The sequence below is a fragment of the Harmonia axyridis genome, chromosome 3 (genome assembly GCF_914767665.1).
Source record: "Harmonia axyridis chromosome 3, icHarAxyr1.1, whole genome shotgun sequence".
Classification (NCBI taxonomy): domain Eukaryota; kingdom Metazoa; phylum Arthropoda; class Insecta; order Coleoptera; family Coccinellidae; genus Harmonia; species Harmonia axyridis.
Window position 1 is genome coordinate 38,049,306 of NC_059503.1, and position 18,675 is coordinate 38,067,980.

The 18,675-nt window shown below is 34.1% G+C and overlaps 2 protein-coding genes across 2 annotated transcripts; both read left to right on the forward strand.

Annotated features, from left to right (window-relative positions):
- Positions 1 to 2,359: 2,359 nt before the first annotated feature.
- On the forward strand, positions 2,360 to 7,794 carry LOC123674523 (glutathione S-transferase D2-like). The gene is made up of 3 exons (XM_045609415.1): positions 2,360 to 2,856; positions 5,015 to 5,218; positions 7,328 to 7,794. Exons 1-3 carry the CDS (start codon positions 2,722 to 2,724, stop codon positions 7,631 to 7,633), a joined length of 645 nt encoding a protein of 214 aa, XP_045465371.1. The 5' UTR covers positions 2,360 to 2,721; the 3' UTR covers positions 7,634 to 7,794.
- A 2,798-nt stretch (positions 7,795 to 10,592) lies between these two features.
- LOC123674524 (zinc transporter ZIP3-like) lies at positions 10,593 to 18,400 on the forward strand. The gene is made up of 2 exons (XM_045609416.1): positions 10,593 to 10,796; positions 16,796 to 18,400. Exon 2 carries the CDS (start codon positions 16,801 to 16,803, stop codon positions 17,920 to 17,922), a length of 1,122 nt encoding a protein of 373 aa, XP_045465372.1. The 5' UTR covers positions 10,593 to 10,796; positions 16,796 to 16,800; the 3' UTR covers positions 17,923 to 18,400.
- Positions 18,401 to 18,675: the final 275 nt, after the last annotated feature.

Consider the following 18,675-nt stretch of genomic DNA (forward strand, 5'->3'; position numbering starts at 1 on the left):
GAGCGAATTATTTGTTCTACAACTTATTCTTATTCCATTTATATTCTTCAATTAATTCTTGGTTATTATTTATTGATTTCAAGTAGCTGATCTGATTATTGAGGTTCAAAATAATTATGAGGTTGATTGGAATGCACAGTAAGGTGAAAACATGCCACGGTAACATTGAAATAACCACACTTTATAAAATAGTCACTTAGTCAGAGCTCTGAATCTCGAAGCGTTTCGAGCACCCAAAATCCAATACCGTTGACGCAAAATCGCCAACACTAAAGAACAAAAAGACAAAATGGTCATTTTTTGGAAGCAAGTTTATGTTTACTAATGAAGTAACGAAATAACTCAATCTTCCACTTACCCGAATAATGTCATCATCAAGAAAAGGCGCCAAGAAGTGTATATTCAATTTCACAATGTTTTTGGTTCGCAGCAATGTAATTTCAAGTGAAAAAATGCCAATTTTGAAAAATTCGAACCTACTTTAATTCTGACTTTTGTCGATCTTCAAAAGAAAAAATAACATTAGATTTCAATACTCGTACAAACCGAAGAATATAAATGGTCGAATGAATTAACTACTGAAGTACTTCCTATTCGTCAAGCTTCTATCAAGTTGAAGGCTAAGGTGCCAACGGAAGAGGAAAAGAACTTCAGTCCATACAACACCCTCAGAAAGGCGCGTGCTGATGCTAGATTGATAGGAATTCGTGCTAAGAGAGCAAAGGATGCTGCCGAGAATGAAGATGTAACCAAGGCTTCAAATAAGAAGAAACAGAAGAAATAAATTTTTCTGATGAAATAAGTGTATAAAAAAATATAATCAAATGATTCCAAGATGAACATCGTTCTGTCGAAGTTCGATGATTCTCAGGCTGAGTAACGAGAAAAGTTGATGATCGCTTTTCAACCGTGCAAATTGAGGCATCATTCATGGCCTTTATCCGCCAAAAATTTATATCCTGGTTAATCCAATGAGGACCAAATATACAATTTCGATGTTGCCACAAATCGTGAAGGTTTGAGACACCTGGACAATCTATTACTCACATTTTTTGCACCTGAGATGAGGAACTATCTAGCAGGTGCCACCACCTCCTGCAACTGAGATACACGATTCGAGACAAAAATATTCCACCCCGATGTGGAGCAGATATCCAACTTAGTCACTTCCAAATCAATGAAAGTGAATATTTCATCGATTTCAATTCATTATTTCAAGGATTTCTGCACAAAAAACTAAAACAACTGGGCAATAAAATAGCAGCACAAAGTTCTCAATGTAGAATAGTCTGAACTATCAACTTAGTCACTTGCAAGTCAATGAAAGTGAATATTTCATCGATTTCAATTCATCATTTCAAGGATTTCTGCACAAAAAACTAAAAAAACTGGGCAATAAAATAGCAGCACAAAGTTCTCAATGTAAATAGTCTGAACTATCAAAGGCGAAACTTATAGCGTATTCGACTGGCTGCACCAATGCGAATTAATTCGAGCTGATTATGTCATTTAGCTATACAAAAATTCGAATTAATTCGCATTGGTGGAGCCAGTCGCATACGCTATTACTATTGGTGTTATCTGCACAGGATGTCCTTATATAAACACAGACACCACAGGATTCTAAACAGGCATCACAAAATCCAACTAATATATTTTATGAATCCTGTGAACAAGCCAGAAGCCGGAAAATCTGTAATGCCTACTAAAGAGGTAATTCTGAAGTTCTCGCCAATAATTATCAATATTATCAGTTATAGTTACTTCATCCCAAGCAAATTTTAGGGACCACATTTTCTTTGAAAGAAGTTTGAAAAGTAATGTAGAGGTTCTAAAATTCCCATAGGATCCAAGATGCGTGCAACGCTTGAAAGAATATTTCTCTAATTATCGAGTAACATATAGCTAAAATGTCATTATTTATGTAGGCCAAACAACAGTCTGGAGTATACAATGTATAGATATAATGTTTCATAGACAAGCTGGAATTATAACACCATGTACATTTTTGGTCCGAACTGCAAACCGTCTTATAATACTAAGTATTTTCAGAACCGATAATGAAAAAGTGTTTCTGCAGAAATATTTAACAAAATAAGAATCCCATTAACTCATGAACCTTTGAATTGAAAACCAAGGTATGGCACATTGCAGACATTATCATCATATAAGCTACCTAATGATGCAATAATATACTGGAAGTGTCATTTCAAATGAGGAAGTAATAGTCTGTTTTCGGTATAACTGGAAGTTGTAGAGATCTGAAAATATTTCAGGGAGAAAGATCATCGTCTCAAACCCCTATATTCAAATTTTCAGCACAAAATTATGATTAGTTTTCCATAAACGTCTAATAGGCCATCGCAGTGAATCATCCTGTATGTTTCTGTTCAATTTTTGGAAATTTATTTCTTTGCAGTTTCATGAATAACATGAATTGGTTATTGAACCTTCGGTTGAATAAAGAATGATGAAAAAAATCTACCATAATTTGAACAATGTTTTTTTTTGTGTTCCACATCAGAGGTCATCGTCTTTAATAATCACCATGTTTTTCGCTATAATGACCACCCCTTTGCTTAGGCACGAATTCTAGCGATCACGTAAGTCTCCACCTTCCCTAAATTATAAAAACCTATCGATCGACCCAGTTCCAAAGCTAAGCGTATCTTAGTCACAATCCAACAGTTCTGTCCACAACATTCCGATTTCGTCTTCGAAATGGCACCCAAGCTATATGTCATGCCAGCAAGCCCCCCATGTAGGGCTGTAATGATGTTGGCTAAGGAGATCGATCTAGAAGTTGAAATTGAGGAGATAGAAAGAGGTCAGCTAAAAACACCCGAGATGCTAGAGGTGAGAATAAATAATCTGGGGTTAATAAAAGTAAATTTCATTTCTATATTGTGAACTTATTTCGTGGTAGTATTGATTATTTTTTTATTTGTTTGATATTGTGTTTGTAAGCTTCAATTGCTATAGTGATCTCAATATTCTTTGATCATTAAGTGTTGTTTTCAGTTGACCTGATATATTTAAATATGAGTATATCGAATTTTGAGTATTATATGTGGTGACACAGAAATGATAGTACATAATAATCAAATAAATAACCTCAATCAAAAATAATTTGTTTGCAATTTTATAATTCACTAGAGTGGACCAAACACACTGTCCAAACAGAAATTCAAAACTATGAAAAACGCGAAAAAAATTGCATAGAAGTAATATTATACTTCATTGAAATCAGCTCAGGACTATTTTCAAGGAAAATGTTAATTTAAAAAATACATATTCATTTAATTGTTTTCAGTTTATTATTCGAAGTCTTACTCCCATTTTCTCGTCAGATGATTTATTATCATCAGCCAGCTGGAATAAACCAAATATTTCTGTAATTGCCAATGTCGAAGGACTGAGTTAATTCAGACTTGTAATGATTTTTGAAACGGAAAAGAGAAAAGCTAAGTTTTGGAAATGAGCCATTTTTTCGACTTGTTTTCAAGGTGTATGCTGTTTCTTCCAATATTTCATTCAAATTAATTCCAACAATTCAAATATAAATTCCATGGTTGAAGAAACGCAAAAAGCATTATTTATTCATTGATCATACAGTATAATCAATAAAATGTTCGTTTCTCAACAAAATGTTTGTATTTCTCTTACTTCATAGTTTGAATGTAAATTTCTTGAAAGATCCGAATCAAGGAATTGAATCATATAGGTTATTAACTTAGAACATGTATTGTGACGATCGTACATACTGCATACAATATTTTAACTCATGAAAATAAAAATAGGTACAATTTCCAATAGAGTAATAATATCATACGATATTAATTATTTATCTGGTCAATGTATCAGCAATAGGAAACTGCCATCAACACAACCATTGTCAGACAGAAGGTCTCCACGCCATTACGTAGGATTCATAATCGAAAGTAACCCAAGGAGAATGCATGTCATCAAGGGAGGATAGCGATATACCGGTTTCACCCTTATTAGGGATCATCAGTACCGCATATTCCCTAATAAGGGTGAAACCGGTATATCGCTATCCTTCCTTGATGACATGCATTCTCCTTGGGTTACTTTCGATTATGAATCCTACGTAATGGCGTGGAGACCTTCTGTCTGACAATGGTTGTGTTGATGGCAGTTTCCTATTGCTGATACATTGACCAGATAAATAATTAATATCGTATGATATTATTACTCTATTGGAAATTGTACCCTTTTTTTATTTTCATCAATTATTTCCGAATATTAGCCGTTTTATTTGTTATTTTAACTCATGAATTCAAGTGTGGTTCGAAGTCAGCCGCCTTATTCATTACATTCATGAATTGTTTGATATTAACGTTAATTTAATGAATTTTTGAATTAATGATGAACCATAAAATATTCTTGTGAGTAATTTCTGATCTGTGTGAGTTGAATTTAGGAAAACATAAAGCGTCCGACGGTTTTCTTCATTATATGCTAACATTCAAAGAATGAACTGAAATGATATCATCTAGTTTTGATCGCATAAGATTTTAAATGATTTCCTATTATTAGATGCTTTACATCATTATCTTTTCGACATGATCTAGAGGCACTACCAATAGCTAATCCAGCTCCACAGTGCCTGTATATTTTAGCCAATCTCATGCAATGTCATAATATATTGAAAGGAAGTAAATCAGCATTATATAGTCTGTTCAAGCAATCTCTCTATCAATGATATGGCTAACGAAAATTAGCAAGACAATAAATGAAAAGCTACCATGGAATAAAATAGGAAACTATTATTTTTTGTTTGATCACTTATTGACTTAACTTATGGTACAGTGAACTTGAGTTTTATGGTTTTAGTTCATTTACAAACTGATACCAAAACCCAAATTGCTTCAATTATGTTCATCAGAAAAGGGGTCCCAACATTTTCAATTAAAAAATCTGTTAGCATAGGTATTTTCCAGCACATTCTATCATTCACGATCTCTAGATCTCGAGTCTTATTATGTTCCAGCTAAATCCTGAACACACAGTCCCTATACTAGTCGACGACGATTTTGTTGTATGGGAGAGCCATGCCATCATGCCATATCTAGTAGGAAAATATAGCGACAAAGAATCGCTCTATCCAAAAGACGACATTTGCAAGACTGCTATTATCAACCAACGCATGCATTTTGAATCTGGAGTTCTTTTTCAACGATGCACAACCGCAATTGTGAGTACTCAGTAATATAAGGTTATTTTTGCATGAAAAACTTCCGTTACTATAGATAAAATGATCCCATTTAGGTCAAATATGCGCCGTTTTGTTCGATAACTTGTTGCCATTTTGAAGGTAATATCATTATACCTCTCTCATAGAAACCCTCGTCCCTATTGGCAAAAAATTGAGACAGTCGATTTTCACAAGCCTCTGTTGAAGCCAATTTTTTCCCCAGCAAAATTGTTCACCATGGACAGGAAAATCTGTTGATCACTCGGTGCCAGGTCCGGACAATGAGATGGATGCATAAGAACCTCCCAACCAAGCTCCCGAAGTTATAGTCTAAGGTCACTATCGATATGTGTGGCCTGGCGGCTGATGGAACACAATTCCTCTCCTATTGGCCAAAGCTGGCCGCTTCTGGACGATTGCTTCCTTCAAACGGTCCAATTATTGACAGTACAGTTACGAGTTAACAGTTATGCTGCAGGGGAGCAGCTCATGGTAGATAATTTCCTGCCACTCCCACGAAACACACATCAAAACCTTTCTGGTCGTCAATACTAGCTTGGTCGCCGTTTCCGTCGGCCCATCACGTTTCGACCACGACCGTTTTTGCTTGACGTTGTCATAAGTGATCCACTTTTCATTTACATTCACCAACCGCTTAAAGAATGGATCTTTTTTGTTGCGATTCAGCAGCAGATCACAGATGGAAATTCGGTCCATGAAGTTTTTTGCGTTAACTCGTGTAGTACCCATATATCGAGCTTCTTCTTGAAATCAGCCTTATGCAAATGATTCCAAACGGTTTTTTGTGCAATCTTTAGCTTTCAGGCAATCGAAACAGTGCTTACATGACTGTCGGATTCGACAATGTTCATGATTTTATCGACATTTCAGACAATTAGCGTTCCAGTGCGTAGTGCATCTTTGACGTCGAAATTACCGGAACAGAATCGACGAAACTAAAATTGCGCGTGATTCGCTGATACAGTATCAGGACCATAACACTACTTACATTTTCAGCCACCTGGTTTGCATTTTCGCCTTTGTCGAAGAAAAAATTTATAATACAGCACAGTTTCTCTTTGCTAGTGTCCATCTTTGACGCGCGTTCAAACTGAATCGAGTTAACTAATCACAAAATTGTTAGAAAAGTTTTTGTAGTACGAAATATCATCTTTTTAACGCCATCTTCTCGATCGGACTTATACAACGCGAGCTACAAATAGCTTAAGTCATCTGGAAAAAAAATGGATTTCTTTTCACTACACCTAATAATACCTACACAAGAGCATGATTGTGTTTGTCTCCTCTGTCTAGAATAGAAGAGTGCAATCTAATAATGTAGCATGGTTAGTCGAATGAAGTGTATCCGTATGGAGCTCTTAATAAAACTAATAATGTTGTAATATTACCCAATTTATATTTGGGAACAAAGACTCTTCTTTTTCTTTATTTGCAAATGATTTTTTTCAACATCAAACCACACAGGGTAGTAAGGTCTGTGGTGGCTCGTAACCTGTTGAAGGTTTAATGCTGCAGAGCGTAAGATTGGCAAAAATCTGCTTTTGATTGTTTTATCATTAAATGAATAGAATAATTGGATAACTTACAAAACAATTTCACGAATATTTCACTGTGCATAAATCAATTAGTCTGATATTTAGTATTTTCTGACATTTTGGTTTTCACAAATTTATATGCTATTTAATATTTACAAATTAAATCAAACCGTTCATTAAACATTTTAATGGATTTTTCTTGGACAATACCTAATTTTCTTCATAACGATATTGTTCCCAGTCACAATTCAACCCAAATTTTCCAGATATATTTTCTCGTTATAATTTTTACTTATCTTAGAAGACATTTCGAAGTTCAATTTCCTGATTATGGTCAATACTCAATCTTGAAGATTCTGTATGATTTGGAATCAAATATATTTTATCAATAAAATCTTAATGTTTACTACTTGTAATAAGGGCAAGCGTATCTCACTGAAGAAAAAACGAGACAATTAATGCAAAGCGGAGGGAATTCGGGAAAATATGGATTGAGCTTAGAACCACCTTGAAACAAACGATTTCATTAGAAGTAAAACATTCAATATTTCAGGCACCATTGTTCCAAGGAATAGGCGATATCAGCGATGATGATCGCGACAAAATCATCGAGGCATTTGGTTTCATCGAAAACTACCTAGAAAAAACGCCGTATGTGGCTGGCGACGAAATGACAGTTGCAGACCTCAGTATCCTTTCAACAGTGGCATCTATAGAGCTTGTGATACCTGTAGAGGAGGAAAGATTTCCCAACTTGTCCAGTTGGGTAAAAAGTGGCAAAGAACTGAGCTACTTTGAAGAGTGTAACTCAAAGGGTTTGGCTGAACTTAAAGATTTGATTGATGCCGCTTCGGCCTAAAAATTTTACCGCTGAAAATTTGGCGCACATTTTCAACGAGTGAAGTAAATTGTTAGAATCAAAAGCATAGTTTTATATTCATTCATTTCGATTTATGGAGTTTCATATGGTATTGTTCAAGTGTTCATTGCAATAATCGAATAAAGGATAGATAATTAAGATGTCGATTTTATTAATTCAAATTATTATTGTTAAAAAACCCTAATATGATTTGTTTGTGAATTTGAGACATTTCGGTTCTCAATATTGGAATGGGGTGCCATGTATATATTGTAACTATTGTGTCTCAAGCGACGAGAGTAACAACGAACTAAAGTATACTGACTATTGAATCAATTACCCTCCCTGGTCACCTATCAACTTTGTGGACGAACCATTGACAAAAGTTTAGAACATAGAAGTGCCGCACACGAAACGAACATAGATAGTAGTTATCTTTTTTAATAACAGAGATAATGGAATGAATCAAAAACAAATTGTCCAGAAAATATTAGTCTTTAATTTGATTAATGTATACCTACATTCAGTGATGTTGCTAGAACAACTCACAGGGCGATTCAAAATTTTGAAAGAAAATCATTATTTCGTTTTTGCATCCTGTCTTCACTCAAATACTGCGTTAGGTATCCTAAAAATTAGAAATTAAGGATTGGTTTGAAAATAGGTAATTTGTTAGTTGTTTTACCAAATTTAGTACAGTAATTTTGAAGAAATACTGTCAGGTTTGTGCCTGACAATGCCTGACATGCATTGGTTGTCTTTGAGCATCATGCACGAATCTGAGAATTTTGAAAAAACAATAATTATGAATTATTATGCAAAATCTGTTTATATATTTAGAGTTTTTTCTTATATTTGTATATGTTGAAGGCAATTAGGAAACGAATATTATTATTAAAAATAAAGGTTTATTGTACAAAGTACATAATTGTATCTCAGTGAAGACATTTTTTATCTGTGATCAAAGAATACATTATAAAATTCCTTTTACTCTCTTCTAATTGGTTCCCTGATTGATTATGCATGTTTTCGATGTCTACAAAATTTTCAACTTTTTCAATAAGTGGTTCATCAACAATATCCCCAGGATCTCCTTTCAACACTTTCAGGATGAACACATTATGTAGAATACATCCTGATATCACGAGGAGACAAATTATGCCTGGTCTGACCGTCTCCAATAATTTCAATCAACAAAATTGTTTTTTTTCTTTTCACAAAACACATTCAAAAATTCTTCGATATCAGCTCCGTGAGCTCTGTCATCGTTCTGCAAAACACGCACGCACCTCTTGCACCGTGGTCACGTGATCTATCAACCTTTCGCACCGTAAAAGATGGAGTGTTTTAGAATTTCATATCATAGCATGATAACTAGAGAAATTCCAACGTTTTGAAATCAAAATTACCAAAACCATTCAAATGGTTCACGAAAAAACAAACTTTGAATTTGTCCTCAATTTTAAGTGGGGTTTTAATTTTAAAGCGTAGTGTAGAATTGATAAAGAAATAGCTCTAGTTAATACATGAATACAGTATAGGTACCTATTCAGATTTACGGATTATGGTATTCAGAAAGACTTTAGATAATCGGACTGAAATTATTAAACATTGTTGTTCTAATGTTACAATTTTGCATGTCATTCAAAAAAATTTACTTATCGGGAATTAAATGGATACAAAAAATTCACTCAATAGATCATGGAGATACTCATTTAGATATGAGAATTCATGAAGTATGAGTGGCCTGAAGTACTTAGATAAAAATATGTCACAGACATTGCATACAATACTCAACAAAAAGCCAGTACTTCAAATAATACAATGAGAAACAAATACAAAAAGTCTAAAATTATAGTTTCAAATAAACTCAACAATATAATCTTTTGTTATCTTATCGATTGAAAAGGGATGATATTTGATATATTGAGGTTTGAGACAGAAAAAAGTATAAAGCTGTAAAGTATTAAGGTGCAAACGAATCTCTAAACTTTTTAAGGTAAAGTAAATTTTGGTTTGAAATAATTCATGTGGTTTTTTTGTCCATTATAGTTCATACAGTAGTAGGTATTTTGAAGATTCATTGAGTTTGACAGATAATTCCTCGGTGCTTCCTGATCTCATTGATGATAATATGTATCTCTGATTTGAAATAAACTTTATCATATTTGTTGCACGTCATAAACTTTCATCATCTTGAATCATTTATTTTCTTTGTTCTATTTACAAACTCAACCATTCGCTTTTTTCCATATCAAAGTACAATATCCTTATGTAAAGTAGTTACCACAATTTTAAAATTCTGCCTATAATAGTAATTGTCAGAATTCTTTTTGTTGCTGAGCTGAAAAAATACCCAGAGTACTAAGCTCACGCGTAGTTTCAGCGTGCATATTCTGTCATATAAGTTCTTAACAATGCTTCATTTTGTATGTTCATCTCAAATCAGTATTGCAACTTATAAAACGGGATGAAATCTCTAGCTTGTAATATTTTGTATTGCAAATAAAATTGCATGTGCCAAAATTTTGAACATTTCATATCATTTATTGAATAATCGGAATAACATATTTTTCTTGATTTGTTTGCCGTTTAGGCTTTCATGCCAACCAATTTTTTGAAAAAAAAAACGACAGCTGAATACTTTTCTTCAAATCTTGGTAAAATGTTGTGTGCACTGAATTTAAAGTTAAAATCTTTTAATCTTTGAATGGATTAGACTTGGTAGAAGGTGTAGGTCTGGAACGTTATATATCTTAATATACCTATGAATAATTTGAAAATTTTCTAGAAATCTAAATTCCAAAAATATGACACAGTTTTATTTTACCATAATCTCATCAATACTGACTTGGTTGTCTATCTTATGTTTTTATCTTTCAGCAGATTAATTCAGCAATCAAAGCAACTAAAATTGTAACGAATGTAAGGATTATCGACCATCCGATCATAATATGTCGTATTGAAGGGATTGTCGGAAGCAGCTAAATACTGAATTAATTTCTTATCTTCCTTTATCTGAATATAACGCAACTTAATAGATATATTTCATTCTTATTTTATCAGTCAACTCATCGATCATGCATATACTATAGTCGTTGTTGATTGGGTCCGAAGTGTTTGTTTTTTATTTGGAAAATGGTATCATAGCATCTTTTTCTATGTAAGTACATATTAATAATTTATTCAGTGTTTCAAGACTTTTTATTGGTTTCCTCACATATCTCTACTAAATTGGTTCCTCCTGGTTTGGATGCTAAAGAACAGAGTTACAAGGTCCAAGAAAAGTCTTTCGAACTTTATAACCCCGAAACTATGAAAGTATACCTACAAGGTCAAAGAATTTTTATTATACCTATCATCTCAAATATCACTTTTTTTTTAAATTTTGTACTCAATTTGATATCTCAGTTTCAAATCTCAATAATTCATGAATGGTAGAATTAATTAGTAATATCCAATATTCAAGGTTCAATCATCTGCTTATTTTTAGAAAAACGCATAAATAATGAATTTTTAGTTCATATTCAGAAATACCCCATATATTTGTATACAGTTATGTGGCCTCCAAAGATGCCATTAACGTAACGAGAACTCAAAAGTTTCTGATTTCACGTGAGTGCTTTCCTCATTTCATGCTTCTGATGATGATAAACATATATGTATGATCAACTTACAATTTTGCAGGAAGTCTGAAATCTCCACTCCATCGGTTTAGTGGTAACGGAAATAATGGGTAGATCCTTCTCGTTATTTTTTTTGATTCATATATGGCTTGCGGAGGCCATTAACAATAATTTTGCATGCAAATATTCATCCCGATTGAACAATGCGTAAAGCAGCAAAAACAATTTATCTGACAGTAATTATATACAAAGGGGCAAAATATTAACTTCTGAGACTTCTTATGGAAGGGAAGATAGAGGGCCGTAGGGGTCGCAGAAGACTTTTTTTTTGTTGAGGTCGTGAGGTTTTGAAAGGTCAAACAATGTCAGACTCTTACTCACTTAACCTCTTCTGCAGTTTGGAATATAGGAGTCGTAGACTCCTTCATTTAATATATCTAATATAAGACACTTAGCGAAATACGAAGTGGTCGACAAGTTTATATATCTTGGTCCGTTAATAACAATGTTGGAGGCTGTTCAGGGAAAATAAAAAGAAGATTGACAATAGCAAGGACTGCAACAACCAAACTTACAAAAATATGGAAAGACCAAACAATTGCGAAAGCTGTGAAAGTAATGTTGGCAAACTCTTTGATCTTCCCAATTGCTGTCTATTCCTGTGAAACATGGACGCTCAAGAAAATAGATCAGAAAAAAACGGAGGCCTTCGAACGATGGGTATACAGAAGAATCCTTATAGGGTGTCATGGGTGAAACATAGAACAAACGTTTCTGTTCTACAAGAATTGAAGATCGAAAAGCGTCTAATGGACCGGATCAACGAAGCGTATCTTAGATACTTCGGACACATTGCCAGAAGAACAGGGGAGATGGAAACTCTTGTGGTTGAGGGTAAAGTCGAGAGAACGAGACCTAGAGGCAGATCTCCAACGAGATGGACTGACAGGTTGAAGGAAATGATCGGAGATTAAGTACACGAGGCAATACACTTGGCCCAAGACAGAAGCGCGTGGAGGCAACAAATTCAAACAAATATCTCAATAATTAGTATCACTGCACCCTCTAGAGTCTAGAGGGTATGAGATGATGAGACTCCTTCATCCCGGTCTGAAGGGGTTGAATGGCGGAAAATGAGCGCCTGTCACCTTTCGAGGGCCTTTTATAAAGGATACATGGGAAAGATCGAGTGATACAGTGCACCATTCACTGACGGTCATAGAAAGACTCTTATTCGATTTTCTTTTGTTTTCGAGATACAGTGTGATAAAGTTAGAATTCTTTTTCAAGTTTTTCTCTCATAGTATTTACACTTCACAAGATATTCAACTGAAATTAGGCATAAATATTATCATTGATAGTTCACACCATGTGACATACCAATTTCGATAGTAAATCCACAGGGTGATATTTTCTCTAGAACACTATCTTTCGTTTTCCTGCAGAAAAAGAAAAACAGTGGACAGTGTTCCAGAGAAAATATCTCCCTGTGGATTTGCTATCAAAATTTGCATGTCACATGGTGTGAACTATCAATGATAATATTTATGCCTAATTTCAGTTGAATATCTTGTGAAGTGTAAATACTATAAGAGAAAAACTTGAAAAAGAATTCTAACTTTATCACACTGTATCTCGAAAACAAAAGAGAATCGTATAAGAACATATGAGTTTTTTTAATTATTTTCACGTGTACAATCCGCTCCTGGAGTTTGGCCCGTTCCTCCCGACTCACCCTGTATAACGGTTCGAAATTTTGTTTTTCTTATAATTTGAAAACTACGAATTCGATGGAGATGAAGTCAGATGTAATTAGTATGCAGCTTCATACAAAATTTGTCGATTGCATCACTAGAACCAGATAAAATCCATGAAGAATATCGAAAAACAATACTTAATATATCTCAGTGATAACGACTCCGATCTTGTTGAGATTTTGCGTATAGATATAAAATGACAATTTTAAGCTTCATTCGAAATTTCGTGTTGATCGCATCATCAGAGCCAAAAGAAAATTCATGCAGAATTAACATATCAGTGACAGCACATGCGGCGATTTGAAATTTTACCTGTAGACTAATAATTACCAGTTCAAGATGTCAAAATGACATGATGACATGATGCTACCACAATCATAGAAAATTAAACTAATATAGGAAGAAATATACCTAATATCAACGTAACAACGACCTTACTAGGTTGAGAATTGCTCATCTGGATAAATTAACCAACAAAAATATCATCATAATAAATTCTATCCCTTATTTAAACAGGTTGTCCCAAGTTGAGGTGCGTAGTAGATATTTCTGGAGAACTAGAAATATTTGAATTCTAAATATTGGTAATAGGTATAATATAATAATAATAATAAAATAATTTAATATACAGGGTGGCCATTTGAAAACGAAACAGATGAGATTACAGACGAAATAAAGTTTTTCGATAGAAATGCTCGGACAGGTCGATTTCTGTTTCGAGGGGGACAACTTAAGATGTAGGTTACGGACGCATAGCGCTTCAACCCTTGCTGCTACAACCCCCACCCCCAATTTTTGAATAGGGAAGATGGGGTGAGTGATACCTCAATTTAAAGGTATTTTTATACTGAGCACAGTAATTGTTTTTTCATTTTATGCATTAGTTCTCGAAATATTCATGCGTTAGTTAGTTAGGAAGGAAGCCACAGTCATGGTTGTTTTGAAGCTCAAAACGATTTTTCACAACAAAACACTACAAGTGCCATGAAAACATCACTTCATTTTCAAATACTTAGTTAAGAATATTTCGAGAACTAATGCATAAAATGAAAAAACAATTACTGTGCTGAAATCAGTATAAAAATACCTTTCAAATGAGGTATCACTCACCCCATCTTCCCTATTCAAAATTTGGGGGTGAGGGTTGTAGTAGCAAGGGTTGAAGCACTATGCGTCCATAACCTACATCTTAAGTTGTCCCCTCGAAACAGAAATCGACCTGTCCGAGCATTTCTATCGAAAAAATTTATTTCGTCTGTAATCTCGTCTGTTTCGTTTTCAAATGGCCACCCTGTATATAATATAATTTTTTTTTTTTAGAGGTTGAGTAAAAGCAGCTATGCTAAACTTCGCCTCTTGATATGTATTTTTCTTTTCTTTAATAAAGGCAATTTATTATTATTATTATATACACAACGACAAAATTAAGGAAACGAACAAAATCTCAACGAAGTTGTTCATTCTGTCTTAAATCCTTTGGCCAATATAAGCAAATATTTTTTTGAACGTTCGGTTCGTGGTCATGGCAGAATTAAATTAACTCCTGTTATTTCTATTCCAAACGCATATATTTGCGGAAAAGATTTAGCAGTGGTTTTTCCCGCACTGTGTTGGAAAGTGACTCTTTCGGACTGAAAATGCGTGCGGGAAAAGGTTGAAAGTTGGAAGCGGTTGTGGAGAAAATATTTTTGCGACCTGAATACTTTCGCTGATCTGGTGAATGGAAATAATTTTTCTCTAATTCTGTGGTTATTCCGTTCATTCTTCCACATCTTGTAGAACAAAATCGTGCGAGAATATATCAGAAACGCACAGTTTTCATGGTTATATTTTATTATTCTATGTTGGCCCTCCGAACTTTCCGCTACGGCTTTATCTGTCAATTCATCAATTTGCCTTAAAGAAATCAGTTCTACCAACCAACATTTTTCAATGCAAAAATCACTAAATTATATTTATGGAAATATTTCATTAATTTCAATAAAAATGCAATGAATTAGAGAAAATAATGTATAATACTCGTACAGAAGGCTCATTCTACCACTCGTTCATTCCAAAACTCGCCACTTCGTGGCTCGTTTTTGAATTTTGAACTCGTGGAAGAATATCAATGCCTTCTGCACAAGTATTATAAATAACTATTCTAAAGTTTTTTCTCTACTATGATTGAGAACCTAATCGATTCTGAATGACTTTCTGCTCAAAATATTGCAAGAAGTTACACTAAACTAACTTTTAACTTTTTTTTTTGAGTGTTGCTCAATGCATTGAAATATAATAATAATAGTTTCTCGCTGGTTATGTTGAGAATTTTTTCTTCCCTACCGATCAAATACACCTTACCTAATAATTATTCAAAAAATTATCCGCTCAAGATCCGAAATAATATTGAACGCTTCGTTTTTTATATCAGATGGCAGGTCATCGTTTAAAGTTATTCCAAAATAAGTGATTTTCAGATGAAACTTTGTAATAATTCCACGTATGCAGCTAAGGTAAATCACACTCTGATGAATTTCTGAATTCCGTACTGAAAATTGAATCGATTTATTTCAATAAAATAACCTTTTAAAAATAATAGTTTATTTAGAGCTAGATACAATCTTATGCGTAACACGTTCATCCGATATTATTGAGCCTAGTCGTTCAAATTTTCACATTCGTGCGTTGAAAAGATATACAGGTTGAGTCAATAGTGCTCAATCATTACGTCGATAATTTTGGGCTAGGTGAATGATTCAAATTTTCACGGAATCGACAATACTTAACGCATAAGCTTGAATTATTTCTTACTTTGCAGAAATTTCTCCATAAATCCAAAATATTTGGAAACATTCAACAGTTTAAATTCTTGTGGAAGTTCGAAAATCCTGCATATTTTCAGCTGAAAGAGACCCATTAATATTTTTCACTTCATCTAGTACGGTTTTCAAAATATGACCTTGAGTTTGAACCTTTATATCCATTATATTTTAATAACAAGTGGAGTATGATATGAAAATTGGGCATTGGAATCGTGTTTCACCACTTTCAGACCAGTCTGTAAAGTCAAAAATAGTTCAAGCTTTAGGGCTGAGTATTGTGGTTTGCAAAAAAATTTGAATCATTCTCCTAGCCCAAAATTTCCAAGAGTTATTGAAAGATCGAACACTATTGACTCATTCTGGATATCCAACTGGTTATACGTAAATAACTATGATAGTGTTTGATTGTCTCAGTCTTTACTTGTCGGAAATTCATCTTGATGATCAAAAAGTAAAATAACTTATTTCCACTTCATATATTTATTTTCACAACAATTGTTTCGTCATGATAACATGACTTCGTCAGGTGAGCATGGTAACTGGTAACTCAGTTACCATGCTCACCTGACGAGGTTTATCTTTGTCGGCTTTGTGCAGGTATAGTACTACCGGTTTTCCATACAATCGGTCAGTATTTGAAGTTAATTATGTAATTGATCTGAAAATTTTCTGAAAATATTCGGCTGGTTGTTTTATGTATACCTACCACTCGTATGTAACTAGACTGAACTGAAAATCTATTCGAATAATCGCTCTATAATTTTGCAGGTAATAGTTAATGAGACAAAGATCCAAAATATTTACTAGTACCTATCTCATAGAGCACGTGAACATTGTCAGCATGTCAACTGATTGAAGAAGATAATATAATGAATACTATGCCAGTTTTTTCAACTCTACCTATAATGCCTCTTCGATTTCTTTTATATTGCAATATTTTCTTTCTTTTTATTAATTCCTATTATTTCTCTTCAGACAAAATGGACAAATCAGCAGATTCACAGTCTCCACTTCTAGCGAAGCTGGTCGCTATGGTGACACTCTTCACTATATCTACAATTCTAGGAGCACTTCCCATGATGATAGCTAAGAGATTCCAGTGGGAAGCCAACGTACAAAACAATAAATTCGCTCAAATTTTACTTTCCATTGGTGGTGGTGTTCTGATGTCTACAACTTTCATCCATCTACTTCCTGAAGTTAGCGAAAATGTCGAACGCATAGAGGAACTCAAGAACCTTCGATTTCCTCTTGCTGAAACTCTCACATGCATTGGTTTCTTTCTTATCTACCTGGTAGAAGAAACCATTCATTTTTATCTACACAAGCACAATCGTGAACCTGAAGTAGACATTATGAGGAAGAGCGTGTCGATACTGAGAGGAGAAATCAATCCCCAGAAGAAAGATGACGATATGATTATCTCCATATTCGATTTGGAGAACCAGATAAGAGCAAGCAAAGAAAACCAACTAGAATCTCATGATTTCATAAGGATAAAGAGAAGTGTTGATTACTGGCGACCCCAAAGCCGAGAGGACCTTCATCAGCAACAGCATAATCATCATCATCATAATCATGAAGGCCCACATGCCCATGACGATGAACATAACCATATTGTTGGTGACGAAAACTTTCTCGGTAGCATTCGTGGTTTAATGGTCGTTTTAGCCCTTTCAGTGCACGAAGTCTTAGAAGGTCTTTCTGTAGGTCTCGAAAGTAAACCAAAGAACGTCTGGTATATGTTCGGCGCTGTAGGAGCCCATAAATTCATCATAGCGTTCTGTGTAGGTGTGGAACTTTTATCTAGTGGAATAAAAAGCAGACTTATCTTCATTTACGTGTTCACCTTTGCGGTAGTTAGTCCTCTAGGTATTGCGATGGGCATAGCCATCAGTTCAGAAGGTATGGGATCTTCAGAACTGCCATCAGTTATTCTACAAGGCTTCGCGACAGGTACCTTGGTTTACGTAATTTTCTTCGAAATACTGAAGAAGCATGAATCTGAAGGAAATGGACTTTTTAAATATTTAGCAGTTTTATTCGGATTCCTGCTCATGTTTTTCATCACAATTCTGATTTCCGATGACGATACAGACTGAAACTATTTGTAAGATTCGAAAATGCTGTAAATTGATTCTATTGAGAGTTTTATTTTTTTATTTCTTATTAAAACTGATTATGGTTGAGTTGTTTGTATGGACCAACGATATAAATAATTATTCAAATTGATTCATTTTGGTTAATATTCTTCAAGAGATAGCCTCAAACTAATAAGTTTGAGGTTAGAGTTTAGAAGAGCTTGAAAAGAGATAAACGATTCTCCGACAGTCTTTTTAGTCACTGCTAGTAATTCGATATTGCTAGTGGAAACAGGCGAATACTTTTATATTGCTATTTTCTGAACATTCTCATTGTTTTTCTTAGACTTTTATGTGTCAGTTAGCAGACTTCCTTTTAATACATAGACAATTTTAAGAGCCAGGCATTCTGGTGCATTTTAATTTGTGAACCAACTATTAATTGTGATGTATTAATTTTATATGTCGAATGATGGAATAAAGAAAAGATTCGAAATTATTTTTGTTGGTTCTATACCACTCAATCCCTTCGAACATATAGATATATACAGCTTCACAAAAGTTTAGGAAGTTCAAAAATTTTGTGACCGTTTCAAAAGTTGCCGATTCTTGACCACCAAATGCTCATTTATGACAAATGTTTACTTTCTTATATCAGAATGGTTTTTTGTTCTTCAGAAGCAGAAGTTCTACTGTTCAGAGGTGGTACAGTTACTGTTTGGGGTGGAATTAGTTTCAATGGAAATACAGAATTATTGGTGCTTGATGCTACCA